The sequence below is a fragment of the Triticum urartu genome, chromosome 3 (assembly GCF_003073215.2).
Source record: "Triticum urartu cultivar G1812 chromosome 3, Tu2.1, whole genome shotgun sequence".
In the NCBI taxonomy this organism is placed as follows: domain Eukaryota; kingdom Viridiplantae; phylum Streptophyta; class Magnoliopsida; order Poales; family Poaceae; genus Triticum; species Triticum urartu.
Genome location: NC_053024.1, coordinates 28,194,582 through 28,222,174, shown reverse-complemented (window position 1 = coordinate 28,222,174; position 27,593 = coordinate 28,194,582). Strand labels below are relative to the sequence as shown.

The 27,593-nt window shown below is 42.7% G+C and overlaps 2 protein-coding genes and 1 long non-coding RNA gene across 5 annotated transcripts; all 3 read left to right on the top strand.

The window, feature by feature from the left end:
- Positions 1–456: 456 nt before the first annotated feature.
- LOC125547783 lies at positions 457–4,081 on the top strand. 2 transcript variants are annotated; one of them, XR_007300770.1, is made up of 4 exons: positions 457–964; positions 2,475–3,319; positions 3,566–3,650; positions 3,757–4,081. It is a non-coding gene; the product is annotated as an uncharacterized LOC125547783 (long non-coding RNA). The 2 variants fall into 2 exon arrangements; XR_007300771.1 differs by having other exon boundaries at positions 471–964; positions 3,151–3,319.
- A 15,947-nt stretch (positions 4,082–20,028) lies between these two features.
- On the top strand, positions 20,029–21,441 carry LOC125542528. Of its 2 annotated transcripts, none has more exons than XR_007297940.1 (6): positions 20,029–20,098; positions 20,194–20,245; positions 20,330–20,380; positions 20,512–20,626; positions 20,807–20,914; positions 21,046–21,435. XR_007297940.1 is itself a non-coding variant. In XM_048705596.1 (6 exons), the coding sequence occupies exons 1-6, from the start codon at positions 20,073–20,075 to the stop codon at positions 21,400–21,402; spliced, it is 477 nt and encodes a 158-aa protein (XP_048561553.1). In that variant the 5' UTR covers positions 20,029–20,072; the 3' UTR covers positions 21,403–21,441. The 2 variants fall into 2 exon arrangements, 1 of the variants encoding a protein (XP_048561553.1); XM_048705596.1 differs by lacking the exon at positions 20,512–20,626 and having other exon boundaries at positions 21,046–21,235; positions 21,353–21,441.
- LOC125542527 lies at positions 21,438–26,008 on the top strand. Its single transcript, XM_048705595.1, has 7 exons — positions 21,438–23,170; positions 24,151–24,190; positions 24,276–24,352; positions 24,718–24,812; positions 25,123–25,184; positions 25,266–25,373; positions 25,460–26,008. The coding sequence occupies exons 1-7, from the start codon at positions 21,925–21,927 to the stop codon at positions 25,605–25,607; spliced, it is 1,776 nt and encodes a 591-aa protein (XP_048561552.1). The 5' UTR covers positions 21,438–21,924; the 3' UTR covers positions 25,608–26,008.
- Positions 26,009–27,593: the final 1,585 nt, after the last annotated feature.

The following is a 27,593-nucleotide window of genomic DNA, read 5'->3' as shown; positions in this document are numbered from 1 at the left end:
ATACCCTGGTTCATTCGTTGCAGGGCCGGTCCTGAGATTTTAGGGGCCTGGGGCGAAACCAGAATCCGGGGCCCTTTGTACTTTCAAAAATTATTTTCAGTATATATTTTGCGCAACTTTAAGATTTTGCTTGTACACCATACTACTAACAAATCATGTAGGGATGATTATCATTTTCTATAGAAGAATAATGTTCGATTACTTCATGTGCATCCGTTTGCATATTACCGAAAAAGGCTTTCGCCCCACTTTATATATAAAGCACCAATCCCTTCCTTTACACTGCTCCTTTACACTGCTGAAGTCCTTTAACAACACCAGACAGAGTAATGAAGTTTTTACTAACTGGCTTATCAGGTTTGATCACATTAGCATTATCATGTTCTTATTTTATTGACGGTGCGCCAACTAGTCCTAATTAATCCAACAGAATCGACCACATAGTCATATATTGGGCTGTGTCTTACATTTCGTTGGTATTTTTTCAGAATGAAAAAGTGAATATAATTTCGCATTGCAAGTGCATACAAACACTACCTTTCATCAAACAGTTTTACACAGCCAAGATGCAAAAAGCTGAAAGCTACAAAACTTTCCTTGCATCAAGAGTTTACATGGTATCTTACGTACCTGGATGTGGCAGCCCGGCAATGTACCACTGATCCTTGTACAAATCCTTGAAACTGTTCACAGGCTTCCACGCCTGGTTCTGAGGATTGAAGACCATGATCAAGGGGACCTTCGCTTTCATACTTGCCTGATCCATGGCCCCTTTATGTTGATTTCATGAGATGTAGGCTGTAGCCACTTCAGTGTTTGCATTTTCCACAGGGCCAACTGAAGGAGCCGGTTCTTTAGTCTCCTCTAAATTGCTGACAGCACAGCTAAAGGAACAGAAGCTTCACACTAGTATTCCTGAGAATAACAGCAGGAAATCTATTGAACAACACTGGCTCGGCATTTGGTAAGCTACATGTTACAGTTCCCTTTTTATTGCTGCAAGCAAGATCCTTTGTATGGCCATATGTTGGTTTTGGATGATGAACATAGCCTTTAGTACACTAGTAGAAAACATGACTTTCGTTCGGGCCAAATAAGCCCATTAGTCCCGGTTCAGTCACGAACCGGGACTAATGTGAGCATTGGTCCCGGTTCGCGCGGCTAAGGGCATTAGTCCTGGTTCAAATGAGCCCTTTAGTCCCGATTTGAGACACGAACCGGGTTCGTATCTCAAACCAGGACTAAAGATTAATGCCCTTTAGTCCCAGTTCGTGATAAAAACTTCAAAAAATAAAATCCTTCGATATGTAGTTATATTACTACATCTACTAGTTAGGAAAACTAAAAAACTTAAATTTGGACATGTTTTGCAAAAAAGTGTCATAAAAAGTAAAACAGCTATAACTTTTGCATACGATGTTGAAGAAAACCGTATAATATATCAAAATGTTGAGTACGAAAATCCGCATCCGAATTTGACGGCCTATGGCCTATTTGCAAATTTTTAGAATCCTCAAATTCTAAAAGGAAAAAAGTTATGCTCAAATTTCAGTTTTTTTTTAATTTTGGTTAAATCTGGTCAAACTATGGTTCAAGAAGTATTAGTGTTACTAAATAATCTTTCAAGAATATTAGTGTTACTAAATAATAATTACAGTTTTTAGAATTTTGGTCAAATCTGGTCAAACTATTTATTCAAGAAATATTAGTGTTACTACATAATTATTCAAGAATATTAGTGTTACTAAATAATTATTTCAATTTTTTGAATTTTGGTCAAATCTGGTCAAACCATGGTCAAACAATGGTCAAACTACTTATTTAAGAAATATTAGTGTTACTAAATAATTATTATTTTTGGATAATAGTTTCAAACTCAAACAGTGGAACGTGTGACTTCATGCTCAAGCTAAACTCCCGGGGGTTAATAGGATTGACATCTTACAATTGTTAGGAAAACAACAAATGCAGACTTGGAAACAAGGAGGAATAGAACCTGGAAGTTAAGCGTGCTCAGGCTGGAGTAGTGAGAGGATGGGTGACCGGCTGGGAAGTTAGATGATTTGGAATGATGAGGGGAGATTAGAGGTTAAATTGAGCAGTGATGAGGGGTGATTAGAGATTAAATTGGAAAATAATTTAGAAATTTGAAAATTGAATTTAAAAAAAAAATTGATGACAGATTTTTTGTAAATTTAACTTTAGTCCCGGTTGGTGTTACCAACCAGGACTAAAGGTGGAGCTCCAGACAGCGGCCACGTGGACGGCCATTAGTCCCGGTTCGTGTAAGAACCGGGACTAAAGGAGGGAGGCTTTAGTAACGACCCTTGGAACCGGGACTAAAGGCCCTCTAGAACCAGGACAAATGGCCCTTTTTCTACTAGTGGTAATAGCATTTGATACTTTCTGTAAACTTGGCACCAAAAAAGTTAGTGACCCAAACTGGATCTCACTTTTAGTACTACTTATATCAGGCTGCCCCTGGAACAACTTAGTCTGATCCTCTGTGAAGAACCCAAACAACTGACTAGCTGAATTACAGAAGAAATTACGATGAGAACAAATGACTAGCGGCAAAAAGAGCTGCAAGAGGACAATTCTAGCATGCATACCCTACCAGTACTTGAAACTTGTTGGGGAATTGACATTCATGGCAGAGATGTGTACACTCACATCATTTTTGTTTCTTTCCAAAGTGAGGTGGTTGCTGCTAGGGATCGTCGTCATGTAAAAACTATTAAGCAGGTTGGCGATGTCCAAACCATGAGCATTGCTAACCTTAGCGGCAGGATAAGAGTAGTCTGCTACAACACTAGTACGAAGGCTGCACAATGTACTTGCCGAATGTTTGAATCATTGGGCATCATGTGCTCTCACATCATTGTTGTTTTAAAAAATGATCGGTGTAATGAAATTCTTAGCCAATATGTGTTGCATAGGTGGTCTAAAATGGCTGCATGACATCTTTCTTGTGATGCTAATGGACATGAGCTAGAGGGGTCATCTACATCTCTTTCACCTACCATCAAGAAACTGTACTCAGAAACATGCTCGATGTTCAGCTCGGCATTGCATACAGCTAAACATTGTGAGGACAAGATGTAATACTTTCACAAAATTATTTCTGATACTCTTGCGCACTTGAGGCAGACGGTGCCACTTCACGAGCAGAATAAAGTTCAAGAGTTTGAATCCTTCATTGGAACGACATTGCCGAGCATCATCAAAATTCATCCACCGGAGGATGCAAACACAAAGGGCAGTGGTAAGAGATTGAAGAGGGGTTTGGAGGAGGTCATGAACAAAATTAAAGGAAAAGGTAAATTAGATTGTAAGTAATATATATTTTATTAGGTTTTCGTAGATTGCATCCATTGTTGAGGAAATCGTTAACTGGTAGCTGCTCGGTTGGCTGGCAAGTAGGGGATTAATAGGCTAATCGACAAGTTAATCAGCCATTTAATCAACTAATCGGACAATTTATCGGTTTATTGGCTACTCGGTGACCCTATGAGTAGGGATTAATCGGCAAGTAAACTGGTTAATCGGATGAATTCTTGAACAGGGATTGCAGCTAAGGGTTTTTCCTTCTTTGCAGAGGAAGCAGTGTCCAGAAAGGTCCAAGATCTGTAGATTGTTCTATTAATCAGGTTGGCCATGGCAGCTAAATGGTTTTTTATATCTTGCTCCCTTTTGAATAAAGCATGTTGATTGTTTTTGCAAATATTTGATTAGAATTTGTTTCATATTTTGCAGCACACCCAGCCCATGGGAGCGGATATTAACATTTGGCGCTAAATCATGAATGAGAAATGCCTTTCGTTCATGTGCTATCCAATGCTGGAGACTTCTGCTACAACTTAAACACAGAGTTGAATATGTTGGTGCAATATGTATACCTGCTACCTTGGGCTATAAATTACATCTGAGTTGCAACTCTAGTTATGCCCTTCATAGTAGATTTTATGTGTATTGTCATGAGTGCTGTTGAGAAAGCATTCATGATATTTTGTATAAAAAGGTGTGTAAGAGCATAATATTGTTGTACTGTTAGCTTTTAAATGCCAAGATAGATTTGAAAGTGGTGGAATGCATTGCCAATGGATAGTGGTTTATGTGTTCCCTTCTGATTTGAGAAAGGTGTCTACTACACTTGACGTTGGCTTCACAATTCTAGTGCAAAATTCACCAGTTCAAATTATTGTTCATGAACTTGTTTATTCTTCATTTCTTTTAAAGTAGCTTTACCTTGTTAAATCACGTTACTAAATGTTCATGTTCTGGACCTCTAAGGGAATATTTGTTCATTCTTCTAGCTATATTATATCTTGGAAAATCCATGATACTGCTACCTGTAGCATATATTAGCTCATATCGAATTTATATAATACTGATGAAGCTGAAAGCGTCAGCATGAAACAATCATGTACGGGGGTACAAGATGTGTGTGTTCTTTCTGTTCCAAATCTGGGCCAGCACATCTTTTTGAAGCTAGGTGATGAAAACTTTAAATTAATACTATCATTACATGGGGTGTTCTTTGCAAAATTGGAAGGATGAGGCATCCTACTTTAATCATGTACCTACAAACTTCATCCAACGGATGTGCTCTGCAAGGTGCAGCAGGAGTACTCCATCCATTGGAGTACCTGATACGCTCTCTCCACCGCACAAGGCACTTGCCGCCAGGGGCATTAGACTTCTTTGCCCGAAGGAATCACCTGTCGAATTTTATCAACCTTCTTGGAAAATCAGACGGGGAAGGGACCACCATTAATTGTAACAAGATCATAGCTGAGAAGACGGACCACACCAATTCGATGCGCCCCGCAGGGCGATATCCTTGGTCTATCAGACTACCCACAATGGGAGTAACATAGATAGTAACATCACACATATCTAGATAAAGTAGATGATGTGGCAAGCAATAAATAAAGAAAAAGAGGACAATAGTAACATAGCTAGTTACTAGTAGTATGAGTAACATCACACATATCAAGGCAAGATGTGTCTATAGCCTAATGAATGAACTGTTACATGTTACCACACATATGTTACTCCTGACTATAGAGGTAGTAACATGCTTCTCCAGCTTGTCAAAAGCATGCTGGTATTCATTGCGGCAGAGTCTATGTCGGATAAAGGCATGCCAAGGTAACTGACTGGAAATTGCCTAATGGGGCATGTCATGTCAGCGTTGCTTGCAGCAAGATATTCGGCGGTATAGCCAATTAGAGTGGTGGCACTCTTCGTCCAGGTGACGTGCAAGCCCACAACCTTCTCAAAAACCTTCAGAAGCAGCATTATGTTGTAGAGCTCAGAGAAGCTAGAGCTGATGAAGATGATGACATCGATAGCGAAAAGTGATACCTGGAAAGGCATACAAAGGTTTCCAATGGGCAAGAACACCCCCTCGCCTACAGCCCCGTAAATGATGGTTGCCAGAGTGTGCATAGCGATGCCAAGCAGGAGGGGCGACAGAGGGTCGCCATGCCTCAGGGCCCTGCAATGTGTGATGGTGTCGGAGAGGTCGTCATTCACCAAGATCCTGGTGGTAGCTAAGCCGAGGAGGCCAGGCACCCAGTTCATCTAGTGGCGGCCAAAGCCACGCCAGCGTAGCAATTGCAGTAAGAATTCCAACAACAAGTCATCGAAAGCTTTCGCAATATCCATCTTCATCAGGGTTGCAGGGCACTTGCGGGATTTGGGAGTTTTCATCCATGCTTGCGCATAAGCAAAGTCGTCTAGGATGGATCTTTTCTTAATGAAGGCATTTTGACACGGCGAGACCAGCTTCTCCATCTTGGGTTGCAATCTCTTGGCCATGATCTTGGCAATCAGCTTCGCGAAGGCATGAATTAGGCTTATATGTCAAAAAGCATCAGTTCAGAGGCCCCTTCCCTCTTCGGGGTGAGCACTAAGGTTGCAGTGTTTAAGGCATGGATGTTAGAAAAATATTCGAGCTTCAAACTTCTTGATTGCCACCATAACCTCAAGCTTGATTATGTTCCAACAGCACCAAAAAAATAGCACCTTAAATCCATGAAGCCTGGTGCCTTATCATCATCCATCTCATTAAGTGCAGCGAGAACCTCCACTTTGCTAATTGGCCTCTCAAGGCCAGTCAGGAAGTCAGATAGATTATTGTATCCAAGGCCATCAAAGTTGAGACTAGACGTCTGCTAGGTCATTTCGCCAAGGAGTTTATGGTAGAAATCCAAAACTAGCTCCAGTTTGTTTTCTTGTCCTCTGAAGAGCTAGCCCTCGTGATCAATTGCTTGAATATAAGAAAATCATATGCGCGAAGCGGCCTTGGTATGGAAGAATCTCATGCTGGAGGCGCCGTCTTTAATCCTCACCCTTTTTAATCCATTGCACTCGCGCTGGATAGTGCCAAATTGCACAACCCAGTGCCCCAATACGCAAGCTTCTAACTTTCGGGAAATTGCGGAAGCAATGCTCGTCATTAGATAACTGCCTGGAGTCCCATGCCAGATCAATTATGTACTATTAGCATAGTGATGACACCCATTGCAGATTTGATACTGCTACATGTGATGGAGTGCTAGGCCCTCAGTGCTTTCCTGGTCATGGTCAGACGCACCAGGCAGAATTACAAAGGGATCTGTCGAAGTGATATGCGTTTTTCCAGGCCGAGCTCAATATATCATGAAAACCATCCACCTTCATCTAGTGATTCTCAAATCTAAATCCACTTGATGGCAGCACAACAACAATGGGCAGTGATCGCTGACAACCATAGAGATACCTTGAAGCATACACACGGTGATCGCCAACAATAGCGATGCCTCATTGAAAGGGTTTTAAGGGTTTCGGCTCGCCTGTGAGTCTGTGATCTATCTCTCCTCCCTCCCATTTCTAGGGTTTTAAGGGTTTAAGCAATGAGGATGATGGGTAATCAGGCTAGGTCGTTTCCGTCCTACATTTAGATGGAGCGCAGTAGTGATTCGGGTGGCGGCGGAGGGGTGGCCGTGTCTGCTGCCGGGGGTCGATTCTCATCGTGCTTCCATCTTCATTGCTGCCATGGACTTTGGTTGTGCTGGTGGTGGCCACTGCCGTGGGCACGAGGTACTGCCCCCTGATACGAGCTTCCCTCGTGCTTCATTTGTCGGCCAATTGGTGCTTGAGGTGCCCAGATTGGGGCCCGGGTTTGTGGGTGTTGCACGCGGTTCAACTTATTTGTGCGGCTTGGGTCGTGATTCCGCATTTGGGGGGTTAGTTTCATGGTTGTCTTATTAATTTGTCTTCCTTAGGGGTTGCTTAATTTAAACTCTACTCCATGTGGCTTTGGAATCTCTATTTCAGAATGTAGCAGATTGCTTCCATATCGTACAATTGGACTTAATCACGCAAGTTTTTGTAACTGTTTTTGGTGAACACGCCAGGTCGTTTTCGTCCCACACCGGTATGCAGGGGTGGTGGGTGGTTGTGTAAATTAGAAGGAATTTTTAAACATATTGGTCAAATGACATGGACACGTGCATATGTATGCATGGAGTGCCATGGCATTTAAATTCCGAAAAATTAAAAAATAATCAGAAAACATGAAATCTTGCTTGATGTAATGTTATACCACCAAAATGATGTGGTAAAAAAATTGGCATGTTTGATGAAAGTTTGGACACACACCTCTCACAAATCGGAGCAACTCACTAGAAGGCTCGTGGTTCCGAGAGGAAACAATGCATGTTTGATGATGAATAGGAGATAGCTTCCTCCGACGGCCTTCAAATTTTTTCTACGATTAACGTGCACTACTACAACTGTAATGTGAAAATTAGAAAATGCTAGGGGTCATTTGACCTTTTAAATACATTTAAGTGATTTTCTAGCCATTTAATGACCGCAATTCAAATTCGAACTATATCTACATGCAACGGGTCACCATAACGGTTTGAAAAATCATATTTTTGTATAATTGTGTGTGAGTTAAAAATTCATTAGATGATGTAAATATCTGGTGTTCAAAATAGAAAATTTAAAGATCTGGCAAGACAACCGGCCCCCACACGATTGACACTCTATCTCACGGCTCGAGGTTTGGTAGGTGAGTGGCGGGGATCAATAATCAGACACGGTTCTGTATTGAAAATCGTCAGCTATTATGTTCACACACAGATTTTGCTACAGGAATTGTGTGTAATTCAAACTACTGTACTCGTAAATTCCGCGACCGGCGCGTGTACTGTTCCCATCGATCTAGATTCCGGCGCCAATAAATATTACCTTGCTCACGCCGTCCCACCTGCATTCTCATCTACATCCCCCCCTCGCTTGCCCTCCCTCTCTCTCTCAAATTTCTGGCATGGCGCCGCCGGTCTGCCCACGCGCTAACGAGGAGTCGCCGCCCCCCAAGGATGCTCACTCGAGTAGCAGTGGCGAGGACCCCTACGCGCCGCCGGACTAGATTGCGCCGGACCCCCCAACTTTGGATTGGTTTTGGGGCCAGTATAATCTTTGTCTGTGGAAGTCGCTGCCGCCGGCTGAGAAAGTCAGGCAAGTGGCGTTCAAGAAGGAGATGGCGGAGGAGGAAGCCAGGTATTAAGCGGCCTATGAAGCCCATGATGCCGCCTGGAAAAAGGAGGCTGCGGAGCTTTGGGGGCGGGCGCGTCATCGTGCGGAGGAGGTGTACAAAGATGGGTACTTCGCGAGGAAGGTCAAAGGCGCTGGGCACCTCATCGATGCGTGGGGGTGGGCCGATAAGCTCTAGCGTGCCACCAACGAGAAGCACCGGTGGGCGTGCCAACTACTATCGGAGCTGCTGGCGAGGGGCTGCCGGAATACTTGCCACAAGAGGGATTAATAGTTTTAATATTATTCTTTTTCAATTTTATGCATTGTACATAGTAGTTAAGTATCATCACGTATATGTGATGATATTATATATATATTCTATGATGAACTAATGAACTAATGAACACTTAATATTTATATATATATATTATGAATTCCATTTTTATCTGTTTTTTATACTAATTTGAATCTAACTGTTATCATCCACCTATACATAATGGAACGCGTATATACACACATTGAAACAGAACATATAAGAACGGAAAATAAAGTACACACATTGAAACAGAGCAATAAACAGAGCAATACTATGATTGCTGTGAATACACAGCTATCCACGTCGAAACGACTCAACAAAATAAAACGCGTCCATGAGACCATGACCAGTAGCCCTTGCCTACGGTAGCTCTTGGCTCTGCCTGAACTCGTGCAGGCGTTCGTCCAAGCGGTCGACATGCTCGCGGTACATCTGGAGCACGATCTCGAGCTCCAAGTTGGCTATTTCATCGGAGATCACCAGCTTGAGGATGCGACGGCCATGTTCCTCTACTGCGCCCAGGTGGACACTTGGGCCAAGGAGGCGGTCGAGCCTACCGACCAGCGCGCTGGCATCGAGCAGGAAGCGGACAAGGCGAACGGCGCGACCCATGTGAACGACGCGGCGGGCGTCCGGTGCAAGTACGGCGCGGCCGGCCTCTGGTGCAAGTACGGTGCAGAGGGCCTCTGCCCACTCCTGGCAAGGTATGGGGGTACTGACGGGACATGTACCCAGCTGCAACGCCGTGTCAACAGCAGGTAAGCATCGATGGATCCACTCTTGCTGTGTGGCGCACCGCGTCTCTCGCTCTGCGGCGCTGCAACGGTCTCGTCGTGCGGCGAGCCGCAGCCTATCGGCGCGGACGCGCCTAGCTTGCTCTGCGGCGCGCCATCGATCATATTGTGCGGCGAGCTGCAGACTGTCGGCGCTAACATGCCTATCTTGATCCGCGGCGCTCAAGCGCCATGCGCCAAAGGTCTACTCAACCCTGGCGATGACGCGCATCACGGCATCGTCCATCGTGTTGCCGGGGAGCACCTCGGCCTCGATGATCCGTGGCGCCTGCTCGTTTTCTTCGTCGACGAGGTTGATGGCAGAGGCGGCGCTTTGGTAGGTTGGCATGCTTGGAAAAGGTGGATGTGCTACAGGCTGCGCTTGTCGCCTCCGTGCGTCGCGCGCCGCCTAGGTTTATGCGCAATATCGCTGGGTGGTGGGAAATAGGTGAGGAAATGGCGGGAAATGGTGGCGTATTCATAAAACGCCATCAATTAATGGAAACTTAGCATAGAAGGAACATTGAGCTAGCACAAGAAGTAGATGATGATCACATGAACACGGACCACACTAGAGAACCCGTCGTTGATGAATTCATCAATCACAAACGGTGGGATACTAGCAAGCGTGTGCCCACAACACACACGGCTTATTTCATCACAAACAGGTCGGATGGATCAACTGTATGACACGTATCGCACATTGTCAAAAAGTAATGCAGTAGACCTTCTTTAACTGTAACACCCACGATGCGGCTATATCTCCCACGTGTCAGAGCACGACTTAGAGGCATAACCGCATAGTAGGCATGTCGCAAGAAGGGTAATCTTTACACATCCCATGTACTGAATAAAAAAGGAATAAAGAGTTGGCTTACAATCGCCACTTCACACAATATATAAATATAGCATACATCAACCAGAATACAATCAAGGTCCGACTAGGGAACCAAAATAAATAAAGACAACCCCAAATGCTAGATCCCTAATCGCCCCAACTGGGCTCCTCTACTGATCGTCCGAAAAGGAAACATAGTAACATCCCGAATCCTCGTCAAACTCCCACTTGAGTTCTGTAGCGTCCCCTGCACTGGCATCATCGGCACCTGCATCTGTTTTTGGAAGTAATCTGTGAGTCACAGAGACTCAGCAATCTCACACCCTCGCGATCAAGACTATTTAAGCTTATGGATAGGAAAAGGTAGTGAGGTGAAGCTGCAGCAAGCACTAGCATATATGGTGGCTACTTACGCAAATGAGAGCGAGAAGAGAAGCAAAGCACGGTTGAGAAGCTGTAAGATCAAGAAGTGATCCTGAAGCTACTTATGTTCAAGCATAACACGAGATCGTGTTCTCTTCCCGGACTCCGCCGAAAAGAGACCATCACGGTTACACACGCGGTTGATTCATTTTAACTAAGTTAAGTGTCAAGTTTTCTACAACCAGATATTAACAAATTCCCATCTGCCCAAAACCGCGGGCACGGTTTTTAAAAGTTCAAAACCCTGCAGGGGTGTCCCAACTTAGCCCATCACAAGCTCTCACGGTCAATGAAGGATATTCCTTCTCCCAGGACGACCCGATCAGACTCGGAATCCCGATTACAAGATATTTTGACAATGGAAAAACAAGACCAGCAAAGCCGCCCGAATGTGCCGACAAATCCCGATAGGAGCTGCACATATCTCGTTCTCAGGGCACACCGGATGAGCCAGACGTCGGGTTGGCATAGACCCTGGTTGCCCACGGGGCGCCGGACATCGCTCAGGTTGGACCAACACTTAGACAAGCACTGGCCGGGGGTTTAAAATAAAGATGACCCTTGAGCCCGCGAAACCTAAGGGAAAAAGGCTTAGGTGGCAAATGGTAAAACCAAGGTTGGGCCTTGCTGGAGGAGTTTTATTCAAGGTGAACTGTCAAGGGGTTCCCATAACACCCAACCGCGTAAGGAACGCAAAATCAAGGAACATAACACCGGTATGACGAAAACTAGGGCGGCAAGAATGGAACAAAACACCAGGCATAAGGCCGAGCCTTTCACCCTTTACCAAGTATATAGGTGCATTAAAGTAAACAAGATATAATAATGATATCCCAACAATAATCATGTTCCAACAAGGAACAAACTCCATCTTCACCTGCAACTAGCAACTCTATAAGAGGGCTGAGCAAAGCGGTAACATAGCCAAACAAAGGTTTGCTAGGAAAAGGTGGGTTAGAGGCTTGTCATGGAAATATGGGAGGCATGTTAAAGCAAGTGGTAGGTATCGCGGCATAGCAAAAGAGTGAACAACTAGCAAGCAAAGATTGAAGTGATTTCGAGGGTATGGTCATCTTGCCTGCAAAGTTCTTCGAGTTGACGAAAGCTTGAACCTCGTAAGCGTGCTCAACGGGTTCCTCGATCACGTAATCGTCTCCTAGCTCTACCCAAAGAAAGAATACAAGCAAAGGAAACAACAATCAACCATGGTGCAATGTGCAAGCAACATGATGCAAAACATGTCATGATATGCGGGATGTGATATGCAATGCATATGCGAGCTCTGGAAGGAAAATATTTAACCAGGCCTCAACTTGGCAAACCAAGTGTGCCGCTGTAAAGATGAGTTGATTTCGGTCGAAATCGATATAAAGATCACCGGAATCGGATGCACGGTTTGCAAATGGCAAGCAAAACAATAATGGCACAATTCTGCGATTAACAGCTAAATGCCATCTAGAATGCAACAAGGAACTAAGCTATTGCACTCCAACATAACAACAAAGCACATGGCAGTGATCTACTCAAGATGCTTGACAAAAGATGAACACTGAGATACAGGTAAATCACACAAGAGCAGGTTCAAACAAGCATGGCAAAAGTGCAAAAGATATCAGCATGGCAAAAGTGCAAAAGATATCAGTGAAAATAATAACATGTCAGGAATTAACATCAGGAAGCAATGTTTAGAGCAAGATAACAACATGCTACAGGATCAGATCATAGCAATACAAGGCATGGCATGAATCTACTCAAAGCATAGAACAAAAGTCCCTTACTGACCATAAGCAAAAAAGGATCAGAAGATATGATGGCACCCATGTAAACGACCGAGACATCTCTCCGGCCAATAACCAACAGCAGGCTCTGGATACTCATGTTGGTTCTCACATGTTCCACGACGATCTCATCGGATGAACCACGATGTCGGGGATTCAATCAATCCCGTATACAATTCCCTTTGTCCATCGGTATGTTACTTGGCCGAGATTCGATCGTCGGTATCCCCATACCTCGTTCAATCTCGTTACCGGCAAGTCTTTTTACTCGTTCCATAACGCATGATCCCGTGACCAACTCCTTAGTCACATTGAGCTCGTTATGATGATGCATTACCGAGTGGGCCCAGAGATACCTCTCTGCCATACGGAGTGACAAATCCCAGTCTCGATTCGTGCCAACCCAACAGATACTTTCGGAGATACCTGTAGTGCACCTTTATACCCACCCAGTTACGTTGTGACGTTTGGTACACCTAAAGCATTCCTACGTTATCCGGGAGTTGCACAATCTCATGGTCTAAGAAAATGATACTTGACATTAGAAAAGCTTTTAGCAAACGAACTACACGATCTTGTGCTATGCTTAGGATTGGGTCTTGTCCATCACATCATTCTCCTAATGATGTGATCCCGTTATCAACAACATCCAATGTCCATGGTCAGGAAACCATGACCATCTATGGATCAACGAGCTAGTCAACTAGAGGCTTACTAGGGACATATTACGATCTATGTATTCACACATGTATTACGGTTTCCGATCAATACAATTATAGCGTGAACAATAGACAGTTACCATGAACAAGGAAATATAATAATAACCACTTTATTATTGCTTCTAGGGCATATTTCCAACAAATCCGACACGGTTCACGGAGAGAAAATATGTGCAAGCATGCACACAGTTACCGTTTGCAAAGCGTGTGTGATGTCAAACAATATTACAAACGTGCGGGCAAACTAAATGTTTGTGATAGTTGCCTTATCGTACAAGATTCGCAACCATGAACTGTTTCTGATGAAGTATGCATCGTAAACATTGCACCACGGAATAGCGTGTGCGATAGTTATCGTGTACAATGATGTTACGACGGTCCGATGTTTCGTAATCCTGTCCGACACTCGTACGACGATTAGCTAATCTTCTTAATTAGTTATCGCATACGCTCTGGAAAAAGCGAATGTGTGTGATTATCTGCTTATCATACACGTTCTATAATAGTGAACCATTTGTGATGGGCTGCGCATCGTAAACATAGCACCACAGATTACCGACTGTGATGGCAATGCAAGCACAAACGAGTAGGAGTACTGTATATGCATATTGGATCCCTATCCCGACGGTTTCTAGGTCGTGTTAAAAGGACCCCCCTATCGCCCACACTCACTTGGTGATGGTTCCAAATGCCGTCGCGGAAAGGGGTTAAAAATCGTTTGTATAGTACCTCATTGTACCAGTGATGCATTGTTCCCTCTCGGAACCACGAGCCTTCTAGTGAGTTGCTCTGGTTTGTGCGGGGTGTGTGTCCAAACTTTTGTCAAGCATGCCAATTTTTTTACCACATCATCTTGGTGGCATGACATTACATCAAGCAAGGTTTCATGTGTTTCTGATCTTTTTTTTGGAATTTAAATGCCATGGCACTCCATGCATGTGTCCATGCCATGAGACCAATATGTTTGAAATTTCATTCTAATTTGCTGCACATGGAATTGACTTGCACACAAGTACACAAATATGATTTTTCAAACCATTATGGTTAGCCGTTGCATGTAGATGTAGTTCAAATTTGGATTATGGTCAAATGACCCTTGAAATTTTCCAAATTTTGACATGACAATTGTATTATTGCACGTTAAATGTAGAAAAAAAATTAAGGCCGTAAGAGGAAGCTATCACCCGTTCGTCATCGAACATGCATTATTCCCTATCGAAACCATGAGCCTTCTAGTGAGTTGCTTCGGTTTGTGAGGGGTGTGTATCCAAACTTTCGTCAAACATGCCAAATTTTTTACCACATCATCTTGGTGGCATGACATTACATCAAGCAAGGTTTCATGTGTTTCTGATCTTTTTTAATTTTTTTGGAATTTAAATGCCATGGCACTCCATGCATGTGTCCAGGGCGTGAGACCAATATGTTTAAAATTTCCTTCCAATTTACTGCACATGAAATTAACTCGTACACAAGTAAACAAATATGATTTTTCCAAACCGTTATGGTTAGTTGTTGCATGTAGATGTAGCCCAAGTTTGGATTACAGTCATTAAATGGCTAGAAAATCACTTAAATGTCTTAAAAAGGTCAAATGACCCCTGAAATTTTCCAAATTTTGACACAACGGTTGTATTAGTACACATTAACTGTAGAAATTTTTTGAAGCCCGTAAGAGGAAGTTATCGCCCATTTGTCATCAAACATGCATTGTTCTCTCTCGGAACCACGAGCTTTCTAGTGAGTTGCTTCAGTTTGTGAGGGGTGTATATCCAAACTTTCGTTAAACATACCAAAAAATTTACCACATCGTCTTGGTGGCATGACATTACATCAAGCAAGGTTTCATGTGTTTCTGATCTTTTTTATTATTTTTTTGGAATTTAAATGCCATGGCACTCCATGCTTAATTATGTCATAGCCGTGAGACCAATATGTTTGAATATTCCTTCCAATTTACTGCATATGGAATTAGCACACACACAAGTACACAAAATATGACTTTTCAAACCGTTATGGTTAGCTGTTGCATGTACATGAAGTTCAAATTTGAATTACAGTCATTAAATGGCTAGAAAATCACTTAAATGTCTTAAAAGGTCAAATGACCCATGAAATTTTCTAAAATTTGACATGACAGTTGTATTAGTACTACAAATTTTCTCGTACATTTAAAACACCATCTGTTGCCACTTTACTCCAAATTCGTCTTTCACAGCTAATAAAAAATATCAACAATATCACACACAGTTTTTTGTAGGAACCGTTTGCGATGAAAATTCCTAGGTCTATTTAGGTCTTCCTCCTTAAGCTTCCCCGACTCATCTGCTCCAGTGCCGGCAACCCCCGAATCCAGGAATCCTGATCCCCATTCCCGCAACCCCCTTGATACGGCTCCAATGTATCTATAATTTTTTTTATTGTTCCATGCTATTATATTATTGGCTTTGATGTTTTATATGCATTAATATGCTATTTTATATTATTTTTGGGACTAACCTATTAACCTAGAGCCCAGTGCCAGTTCCTGTTTTTTCCTTGTTTTAGAGTTTCGCGGAAAAGAAATACCAAACGGAATAAGACTTTCGCGATGATTTTTCTTGGACCAGAAGACATCCAGAGGACTTGGAGTGCAAGTCAGAGAAACCACGAGGCGGCCGCAAGGAGGCCACAAGGACGGAGGGCGTACCATCAACCCTTGTGGGCCCCTCATGACTCCACCGACCTAGTTTCTTCGCCTATATATTCTCATATATCCCAAAACCACAAAGAGAGCCACGAAAATATTTTGCACCGCCGCAACTTCTGTACCCGTGAGATCCCATCTAGGGGCTTTTTCGGCGTCCTGCCAGAGGGGGATTCGATCACAGAGGTCTTCTACATCAACACCATTGCCCTTCTGATGAAGCGTGAGTAGTTTACCACTGACCTACGGGTCCATAGCTAATAGCTAGATGGCTTCTTCTCTCTCTTTGATTCTCAATACCATATTCTCCTCGATGTTCTTCGAGATCTATTCGATGTAATACTTTTTTTGCGGTGTGTTTGTTGAGATCCGATGAATTGTTGGATTTATGATCAGCTTATCTATGAGTATTATTTGAATCTTCTCTGAATTCTTATATACATTATTTTATCTTTGCAAGTCTCTTCGAACCATCGATTTGGTTTAGCCAACTAGATTGGTTTTTCTTACAATGGGAGAAATGCTTAGCTTTGGGTTCAATCTTGTGGTGTCCTTTCCCAGTGACAGTAGGGGCAGCAAGGCACGTATTGTATTGTTGGCATCGAGGATAAAAAGATGGGGTTTTCATCATATTGCTTGAGTTAATTCCTCTACATCATGTCATCTTGTTTAATGAGTTACTCTATTCTATATGAACTTAATACTCTAGATGCATGCTAGATAGCGGTCGATGTGTAGAGTAACAGTAGTAGTATATGCAGAATCGTTTCGGTCTACTTGACACAGACGTGATGCCTATATTCATAACTTTGCCTTAGATATCGTCATAACTTTGCGCTTTTCTATCAATTTCTCGGTAGTAATTTGTTCACCCACCGCAATATTTTCTATCTTGAGAGAAGCCTCTAGTGAAACTTATGGCCCCCAGATCTATTTTCCATCATATAAGTTTCCGATCTATAATTTTAGTTTCCGTTTTACTTCCTTTGCAATCTTTTATTTTCCGATCTATAAACCAAAAATACCAAAAATATTTACTTTACCTTTTATTTGTCTCTATCAGATCTCACTTTTGCAAGTAACCATGAAGGGATTGAGAATCCCTTTATCGCGTTGGGTGCAAGTTGTTTGATTGTTTGTGCAGGTATTCAGTGACTTGTGAGTTGTCTCCTACTAGATTGATACCTTGGTTCTCAAACTGAGGGAAATACTTATTCTACTTTGCTACATCACTCTTTTCTCTTCAAGGGAAAAACCAACGCAAGCTCAAGAAGTAGCAGGAAGAATTTCTGGCGTCGTTGCCGGGGAGATCTACAACAAGTCAAGACATACCAAATACCCATCATATACTCTCATCTCTTGCATTACATTGTCCGTCATTCGCCTTTCGTTTTCCTCTCCCTCACTTCTAAAACGATTTTTGAAAATATGTGTCTTTTCTTCGCCCCTCTTTCGTTCATCTTCTTCGCTTGCTTTTTGCTAATGGGCACGACTCGTGCAATTTTAAGAGATGATAAAGTTACTTTCAATATGAGAATTGATTTGTGTGGAGAAGTCTAGATAACGAAGGCTTTGGCTTTAAGATTTGAATTATCTCTCGTGCAAAGGGCCGGATGCAATCGACTATTTATCAACTTGGATAAATTCAAGGGCATTAACATCATAACGAATGAAGAGGTATATGTGGGAGTGGCGGCAACTGTTTTTGATAATTATTATTGTATGACTCATGACTTCCCTCTCACTAGTTTCGAACATTGTAACGAGGAAGCAAATGTGGTCACTCATGAGTTCGCGATGGTAACTAGATTTTATATGCAACTCATGATTGGTTTGAGAAAGCTCTGAAAGACATCGTGCCCCTCCTCATAAATGATGTTACCGTGCCCAATGTCCAATAAAGTTCTTTTTTCGTCAAAAGAAAAACGGTTTTGCTATTTTTCAGTCGAGTGATTTTCAATTGGCTGTCATTCAAATTTGTGGCTGTCTGATCGTGCTTTGTGATTCGCGCTAAGATATGTGGTTTTCTGGCTGGTTTCCTTTGTCTCGGGTTTGGTTTTATTTTGCCGGACACGGGTTTTTGGGTCTGCCCGTTACTGACTTACCGGACGCCCGTGTTTCTTTTCCTTTGCCCCCCTTTTGAATTCTTCTCCATTATCATTTGGGCAGAACTTTTTCGAAAGGGCAGAGAGGCAGCAACAGGTGGCGCTCGAGCGGCGGAGGCGGCGAGGCGATTTGTGTTCTCTTCGATTAGTGCTTCCCTGGTTAGTTCCCGTTGTCGCTCCCTCTTTCCCCCATGCGATTTGCTTCGATTTTGGTCCTGTAGCTTCCAGATCTAGGTCTCGCGGTCGATTTGTTGTTCTTGTTGTGGATCATGTTACTTCTTGATGATTATTAGCGGTTGGTTAGTGTAGTTTGTTGTTAACCGATGCTCATCTATGGAGTTCGCCACGGATTCCCTCTGTTGGCGTCAGTTCCCCCCTGAAATTCCCCTCGGTCGGTGTTAGTTCGCCGTGGAATACCCTCTGCTCGCGTCAGATTGTCGCGGGTCCCCTGTACTCGCTTTAGTTCGCCACAGATCCCTTTTTCTCCGGTATTAGGTTTATGTTTCAGGTCTCGTTGGCGCTGTTAGGTGTACTTGTCTGGTTTTGTAGCTTAGGGTTATTGTTGATTGCTTGGTCCACTTTTTGCGGTATTGTATTGTCGTGCCCCATGTATTATCACTGTAATTTTTTTCTTTCTCACTGTAATTTTTTTCTTTCTGAATTTCTATTTGATGTATCCCTGATTTAGACTGTATTTCCCCTAGTTTCAGTTTTGTTCTTTATGCCCGATGAATACTGTAATGTATCTCTGAAGTTCACTATAGTATGTTTGACTTACATTTGTATGGCTGATTTATTGTATTTGTGGTAGGGCTTACACTGTAATTTATCCTAGTTTTGCACTGTAATTCTCTAGAGTTTTATAATGTACTTAGCATGGTTGAGTAGTTCACTTGCAATGTAACTCACCGTAGTTTTTACAGTGTATTTCCCTAGAGTTTTATACTGTAATTAACCTAATTTGAGGACTGTAATTGTGGTAGGGCTTACACTGTAAATCTCCAGAGTTTTACAGTGTATTTCCCTATAGTTTTATACTGTAACCATAGGGCTTGCACTGAAAATCTCCAGAGTTTTACAGTGTATTTCCATATAGTTTTACATTGTAGTTTGTATGGTTACAATGTAATTCCCTAGAGTTTTTCACAGTAAGTTGTATGGTTGGAGGACTGTAATTTCTGTATGACTTACAATGTAATTCATCAGAGTGTTACACTCTATTTCCCTAGAGTTTTTCACTGTAAGTTGTATGGTTGGAGGACTGTAATTTCAGTATGACTTACAGTGTAATTCATCAGAATTTTACACTGTATTTTCCCTAGAATTAAATGTTGCTAACTGTAATAAGTATGACTTACAATGTAATTCACCAGACTTTTACACTGTATTTTCCCTAGATTACTGTAATTTGTGTGCTTGAGGACTGTAATTAAAGTATGACTTACAATGTAATTCACCAGACTTTTACACTGTATTTTCCCTAGAATTTACACTGTAATTTGTGTGCTTGAGGACTGTAATTAAAGAATGACTTACAATGTAATTCACCAGACTTTTACACTGTATTTTCCCTAGAGTATTACACTGTAATTTGTGTGCTTGAGGACTGTAATTACAGTATGACTTACAATGTATTTCTCTAGAGTTTTATAGTGTATTTTCCTCGAGTATTTCACTGTAATTTTTGTGGTTGAAGACTGTAATTAAAGTATGACATGCAGGGCTTGCAGTCTCAAGTTTTGTACATGCATTTAATATTCAGCTATCTGGTTGGTTTTGTAGCTTCTAGATCTAGGTTTGGGGATTGTTGTTTGTAGTGTTTGTGTTGGTTCTGCTTCATTTGCCTTTTTTGAGAGTGCAGATTCTCTGAATGATCCGTTTGTGCCTAACGATTTTGCGATGATGGTTCTAATCCTATGTCTTTGGTATTTATTTCTTTTTCTTCCCTAGTTTTAATTAATTTGAACTATTTCTTTTCATTTTTAAATTTATGTGTATGTTCGCTTTAACTTTATTTCAGGAAGTCTCTAGGAGGGCTTGACAAATCTCTATTTGACTTCTATATGGATCATGTATGTGTTTTTGTTTTTGTTGGTTTAACTTTAAGTGTTTTTTTTCTGATGGCTTATAAATTGTTGTCATCCTAATTTTTTCAGAAAGTGAAATGTTTGAAGAGGAAGTTATCATGTGCTGGAAGAAGAAACATGGTTAGTCCTTTTTTGATATTGATCTCTCTCTACACTTTATTTTGTTATCTTCTCTATTGGTTGCCAAATTTTCTCCAATGCACTATTACAGTCCTGTATTTGTAATGCATTTCTCTTTTTGTTTTTTGTAGAAACTGAAGCTGTGTACTGATTTCCCGTTTATTCTATTTCCCTGCTTCAATGGCCACTTAATTTTGGTCTTCACTCAATTTTCTGATGTGAAACCTCGGATTCTTGCGTGGAGAGGTAACAAAGTTAAACAGTTTTCAGAGCTTGACAGAAACAATAGCCGCTCTTATGGAAAGAGGCCATTGAAGAGAGCTTGTACTTCATTTAGTTTTCAGATTAGTTAGTTTTGCTTGTTTTTTTTTCTTTGTGCTGTGTGGTTCAGTTTTATATTTCTCATGTACCACTCTATTGTTTCAGGGTTCTGTTCAAAAATCTTCAGCGAGTAAGAGTATGGATTTTGATGCATCTGATGTTCCATTTGCTACAAGAGTTGAGTCAAATTTTGGTGATCATTTTGGCTCTGAGGTAATTGCTCTTCCTAGTTATTGTTTGTTGCTGTAGTAGTCCTACTGTAATTCCTACTATTTTTATTCGTACTGATTATATGTTATTTAGTGGTATTCTAACTCCTTTTATTCTTTCTTTCTTTTTTACAGTTTGCTCATGAACTTGTGGATCTTGTTCAGGCCAGACATCAAGAGAAGCCTAAGATTTTTGTTGAATGTTCAGAGTCTCTCATTGTTGATGTATTGAATTGTGTGTTGCAATCTTCTTTTCTTGCAAACATTCATGCTTCCGTGGAAGTTTTTGGCAGTGAGAATCATTCACTGAGCAAGTTCTCATTTGGTTAGTTTCATCTTTTTTACTTTCGCTTTCATTTTATTTCCCTGTTTATTTTTTTCTTTTGGTTTGTTCATAATTCAATTGACTGCTAGTTTTTTCTGTGATTTTGCATGCAATAAGAGTGTTTCTATTCAATCTGCTATCCCCAATACAAAGTCTGCGAGATTTGATGATATTCCAGGGAAGTGATATCCGTTTTGTTTATTGGGCAAATACAGATGTCAACAGAACATTGCTCAGAAAATTTGAATGATATCCAATTGGAAAACAGTCAAATGTTAAATAGATAGTCCCAAGAAAAAAGGCTTAGTCAACAGCAATTTTAAGGAGCGAACGTTCTCCCTACAATCATCCAGCGCGATGGAGTAATAGCCGTTGGATTTGTGTGCGCGGCCGTGCGCTCGCTTGACACCAGGTGCCGCGCCGTAGTGGATAAGTGGAGTCCGTTTTGGTTTTGGACTAAACTGGAATTTTAACAAGTTTTGACGGGTCTTAAGGGTTCCCCGTCCTCGACCGGCGATTCCCGCCGACGCCTACACCTCCCGCCGAGTCGCCTCTGTACCTGAAGTAACACCGCCACCATCACCAACCTTTCCCCGGATTCCACCAATCCCGTGTTCGGCGGGCAACCTGATTCCCCGCCAAATTTGTTGCCCTAGAGCCTGTTGCGTCCGACCTCGGTATCAAGATCCATGGCGCTCCCCGCTCTTTCCTTCCAGCCCTCCACCCTGATGGGCTCAAAAGCCGCCGACTCCGCCTCCGGATTTCCCGACTGGGTCTTCCTCTGCGAGGAGCCGCGTTTCTTGGAACGCCGGAACGAGACCACCGCCAAGTGCCGGACCAGCGAGGGCCAAGCCGTGGAGGTGTCCTTCTGGCTCGTCGACCCGCCGGGCGTCTCCTACTTCACCTTCAACTGCCCCGGTCTCGACCCCTCCGTCTTCCACGAGAAGGAGCCGCCCTCCCTCGTCTGCGCCGCGGCCGCCTTCGTCGTCTTCTGCCTCTCATTCAGGGGCTCCATCGACCACTTCGTCTACAGAGCCGCCCCCGCAGGGAAGCAGTCGCTGCAGCTGCTCCCGGACCGGGACCCCAGCTCCACGGTCTTCAGGAGAACGGGGTTCGGCCTCTTGCCCTGCGCCGACGGCCAGCACTACGCCGTCGCCTACATCGACCGCCAGTGTCTTGGCAAAGATTCTGATTGGTGGTTTCATGCGCACGTCTTCTCGTCTGAAACTCGGGCGTGGAGCAGCCACAGGGTGTCGTTGCGGCACTTAACCAAGTCTGAGAGGCTCATGTGTTGTCGACATGGCATGTCACAGCAGATCTCTGTTGCAGGCTCACTGGGCTGGGTTGAGCTCATGCGTGGCATTGTCCTTCTTTGCAACCTGTTGGACGGGAATCCTGTCATCAAATTTATCCCGTTCCCCGAATCAAGGGTTAGCTTTCTCGACGAGGATGGCCACCCTGAGCTCGCCCCTCAGTATTATTGCAATGTTGCCTGCTCCGGCGATCTCATCAAATTCATCGAGGTAGAATTTGATGACCCTGTTGTCAGGACCAGCGGTATAGGTTGGAGAGCCACTGTGTGGGAGAGGAAGATCTCCTGGGACAAGTGGGAGATCCGCTCCACGGTCGATGTTGCTAACATCTCAGTTGACCAAAGTTTTTCTGCTGTATTGCCTGGGCTGTGGTGTGATGAGACCCAAAAACTGGACTTGAAGAAACTTATTTTCTATACCCCGCTGCCGAGCAGGCGTGATGACGATCTTTTTTACATGGTGGCTAAGGTGAATGCTGACGACGAGACTGCCTGGGCCATCGCAGTTGACATGGAAAGGGCAGGTGTGGAAGCAATGGTCCAGTTCTCTCTTGGACGGTACACGTACCACATTGCAATGTACTCTTCATGCGACTTCCCCAAGTACCTCAACATGACCCCAGGTGCTTCTTCTACCTTTATGCCCATGTAATAATTTAACTCGCAGTCTTATCTTTTGAATTCTTTGTTGTCTGTTGGTTATATGTGCTTAGGACAATGTTTCAGTATTGACACTATGGACATTGGACTGTTCGTGGTCATTAACTTTTAGCTGGTTTCATTAATGTTAAAATCTAGCTATGATTCATACATGTTGATGCGTTAGAAACACGCATGAAGCTGCAGCCCATACTTACTAAATGTGCTACCAGCATGGACCCTGTGTATGGACTATGGAGACCTCACTTATACAGGCAGGCAACACGGGGTTCATGAACACACATCATATATTCTGTAACCTCAAGTTTCATATTGTGCAAGTATGCAAGATGAAATAGCTGTTGACATTGTCAAAGATAGTCCAGGTGTATCATGAGGCCATTTTTTGTTTTTTGTGGGATGATCCCATACCTAGTTAACTTGTTCGGCACTTAGTGCTTATGATAACTGAGGCTGTGCATGATGAACTGACTCATCCATTCCTCCAACCAACCAGGAAAAACAATGATTTGTTGCTGCTAATTCAAATCTGTTCCATGAACCGAATTAAAGCATCAATGGATATAGACAACCTCAAGTGGCTTATGCAGCATGAAATACCACAACTATCATGAAATCCACTAATAACAGCAATCTGCTAGGGCCAGTGTCTTTCCATCTCATGTTGCTTGTCCTTTCGGCCATGTGTGCTTGACCAACCTGCGCACATCCTCAGACACCATATTACCACTGCAGGATGGTCTTGCTATGCATGCTGTTTATGGCACACTGGTATAATTCGTTAGAAGAAATGAGAGCAATCCAATGATGTAATGATGTATCCTCCAATTTTTTTGATCCATTATCTGCTGACGGGGCAATAAAATTACTCAATTGATAAGGTATACATTTTTCTTTTGCCGTCCTTTTTATCTAACTGTTTCGTTGTCTCAAACTATTGCAGGGGCAGGCATGGATAATCCAGCGGACAAGTGCTCTAAGCGGTAATTCACACATCGCTAATTTTAGCTGTTCCAGTATTTGATTTTTTGCATGATATCTATTTCGTTTATGCTGCTGCTTCTGTAGGATGTCTGTTGCCAGGTTGAGTGCAAAGCAGTGTGTGGTGCAAGTGCTGCGGACTCTAGACTGGCTTCAAGAACTTGGTAACTAATAAGCCTGACTTCTTGATATATGATCTTTATTTGTCTTGGTTATGACATACTAGATGTGCAGCCAACATTCACCAAGTGCATGTTTAGACCGTTGATCTGTAATTAATTTCTTAGCATCATCTGTTAATATCTTCTGAATTTAATCTGCAGTATTACTCTAAATGCTTGCCCATGTCAAGTATAATATGCTTGTAAATTTTATGTGCTTTCACTCTTCACATGTATGTCTGTAACTTTCTTGGTGAACATCTTAAGCAAGCGCAGCCCATGTGATAGCATCATTAGCTCTGCAGATATATGTTCTTGCAAATTGGCTGTCATGACCAGGACATTCACATCTGTATGGTCAATTGCAGATCAATGCTTGGAAATTGAGAGGTCAACTGACAACACATACAGATTATTACTTCAGTTTTCTCCAGTATCATCTCTGCGTTCCAGTATCAGACCAGTAAGTTCTGTTATTGTATCCCACAGATATAGTCCAGGGCTTCATGTTACGAGTGTATCCTTATCTCTTTGATATAAACCCTTTGTGGTCAAGTTTCTATTTCTGTTTCTTTGGACCACGCACACAACTTCTCTTTGACAAGCTTCAGATTCTTCATTTATTTGTCCAAACTATTTAGGCAGCCGTGCTAGCGTGTTTATAAAGCAATTGCTTGATTTCAAATTATGAACCGTCAGCATTCTTGGGCAATTATTTAAATTGATGTTATGAATTCCCATTGTGACTGAATCCTAATAAAATCGTGATGCAGATGGTAAAATATGCTAATGATCAAGGTGAAGCTGCATCGAAGGCTGTGGATTTTTGCCGAAGGTATATAGATGAGGAAACCAGGCATATGTTTGTGAAATAAACTTACCTTTATATCTGATCATAATGTCTGTTGTTTCCTAGAGCTTTGGAAGATTTCGACTTGGCTCTACACGGATCACCGAGTGATCCTTCAGCATCCGTTGAAGCCATGCGTAGCAAAATCAGTGATGTCATTCAAGCTTTGGACAAGTACAAGAAAATGAGTGGCCTCTCTTCTTTATTATTAAACGGAGCCCTTAGTGATTTTAATTTTGTACCTGGTTCAATTGTTTCAGCATCATGCAAATTGTGCCATCAACACTGATACCGAAAGAAAAGATGCTTGGAGATGCCAGCGACCAAAAAAGATCAAAGGCAACATCTGAAACTCGTGAGAAGCCATTCGAGGCAAAGAATACAGTTTATGGGTGTGGCTGCTACTGAGATTGATGTCCTTTCATTGGGACTGGTATCAAGTTCACAGGAGATGGATGAGAGCTACCCGTGAACAACGACGGGCCGTGGTCGATACAAAGGATAAACGTGGCAAGTGGCAGCAACGGAAATTCAAGCCCAGTAATTCTGGCAGCAACGGACCTGATATCGATGCCTGTGGTTGTGTCATCTTCCCACCGTGATGTAAAGGAGTCGGTATCTTACTGATATGGAATGTCTGTAGAAACATATAAGCTTATGGTAGATTGAGTGTTGAGTTATGGTTTCGGCCGTGGTTATGGGCATGATGCTAGCTTATGTGAAGGTGCTGGTTGCTGCTACCTAGTAGACACCTAACTGTAGTAGTACTACATATGTTGTTGCTACTACTTGCTAGTACCTTCTTCCTGCTTGCGTGCATGAAGAAACTGGTGGCGGGTTGTGCTCTTCTAAGTAAACTCCAATTAGAACCCCAGATCTCAATCCTGGTTGTACCTAGTAGTAGGTAAATGAAGTATCGGTTGTTTTACTCAATTGTTTCTTGTATCATAAGATTGTATCTGCCATGCGAGCAACTGAAGGCGCCAGAGTCCATCATGTCGGTGGTACCAGGCTGATGATGTTCACGCGGTGGTGTCTATGAGAGACAAGGTAGCGTCTGTGGATGCCGAGGTTGATGAGGTAGGGGCTTTGGCACCTCAATCTGAGGCGCTGAAGTCCATCCGATCGTCCGACTTTGACCGGGAAGATATGTTGGCATGTATTGACGAGGCGGTGTTCAAGAGAAAGCTTTGTGGCTTGCTCGCCTCCCTGGAGGCAGCTAGCCCTGTGTCTGGCAAGGCAATTGCTTGCCTTCTAGCGGAGGAGTCTTCTACGGGCAAAATCAAGAAGGTAAAGAAGGCTCTTCTACGGTCAAAATCAAGAAGGTGAAGAAGGCTCTTAGGAGCATAGGCAAAAAAAGTGACGCCCTTGATAAGGCGTCTGTGGCTGCTTAATAGATAATTCTCAGCCTCTTTGACCGCCATCTCAGAGTGGCTCGTCTCCGTGGATTTGGTGGTGTCTGTTGTCTTTAACCTTGGTTTTGTTGGGGGTTTCTCTGCGACATAGAAGTGCGAGGGTTGTGGTTGCTGCGTTGTCAGGTTGATCATGGGGTCATGGAGTTTCTTTCTTAGAGAGTAGTCCACACGTGGTCTATATGTATCGGTTTTCGGCTGATGTTTTGTTAATTAACTAAGCAATTCTATTTTTAATTAATCGATGAGGCAAATCTTTTGCCTTCGTTTTGAAAAAAATATTGTATCATGAGATGAGCTCGAGTCATGTGTTGCTGGAGGCTGTAAAATCAAGCTGAGGGATAAGTATCTACACGGCGTCCGTGTAAGTTCATTCACTTATCGGTCCAAAAGTTAAAAAGGTGTTTTCCTCAAAAAAAACCACTATCGGTCTAACAATTAAAGAAAGGTTTTTTTTCACAAGAATAAACATCGAGCTAACTAAACGGGCCTTGCGGAGCCGTTTATTGTGTCATTCACATCCCTAGGTATTGAGATTGAGTTATAAGTAAAACTCTAGTGTATTATGGTCGATGTAGACCCTGCTTGCTATTTGTCATGTGAGGCGAAGCGGAGATGGGCTGAAGAGCCAGACCGAAAAGAGGTTTGGTGGGTGGGTGCATGTCAGTGATTTTGTTGATGCCTCGCATGCCATGTAGGATTGGATGTCGAAAAAAATAGGTTCGGATGGGGAAGCGGGATTTTCTGCAGAAGGTGGATGCTTGAAGAGAAAGTGTGGTTCGGTGTAAAAAGCTAAAAAAGTTAGAGTGAAGAGTAGAGATACATGTGTATTGAGTCTTTATTTTCTATTTCTTGATAAGACCCACTAATGGTAGCTTACATTGGAGAAAGAAAATCAGCGTAGACACCTCAAACTACCTTTTCTCATGAGACATATATATCCATATGCCACCCTAACTCATGGCCTAAGAGGGCAGGTCCT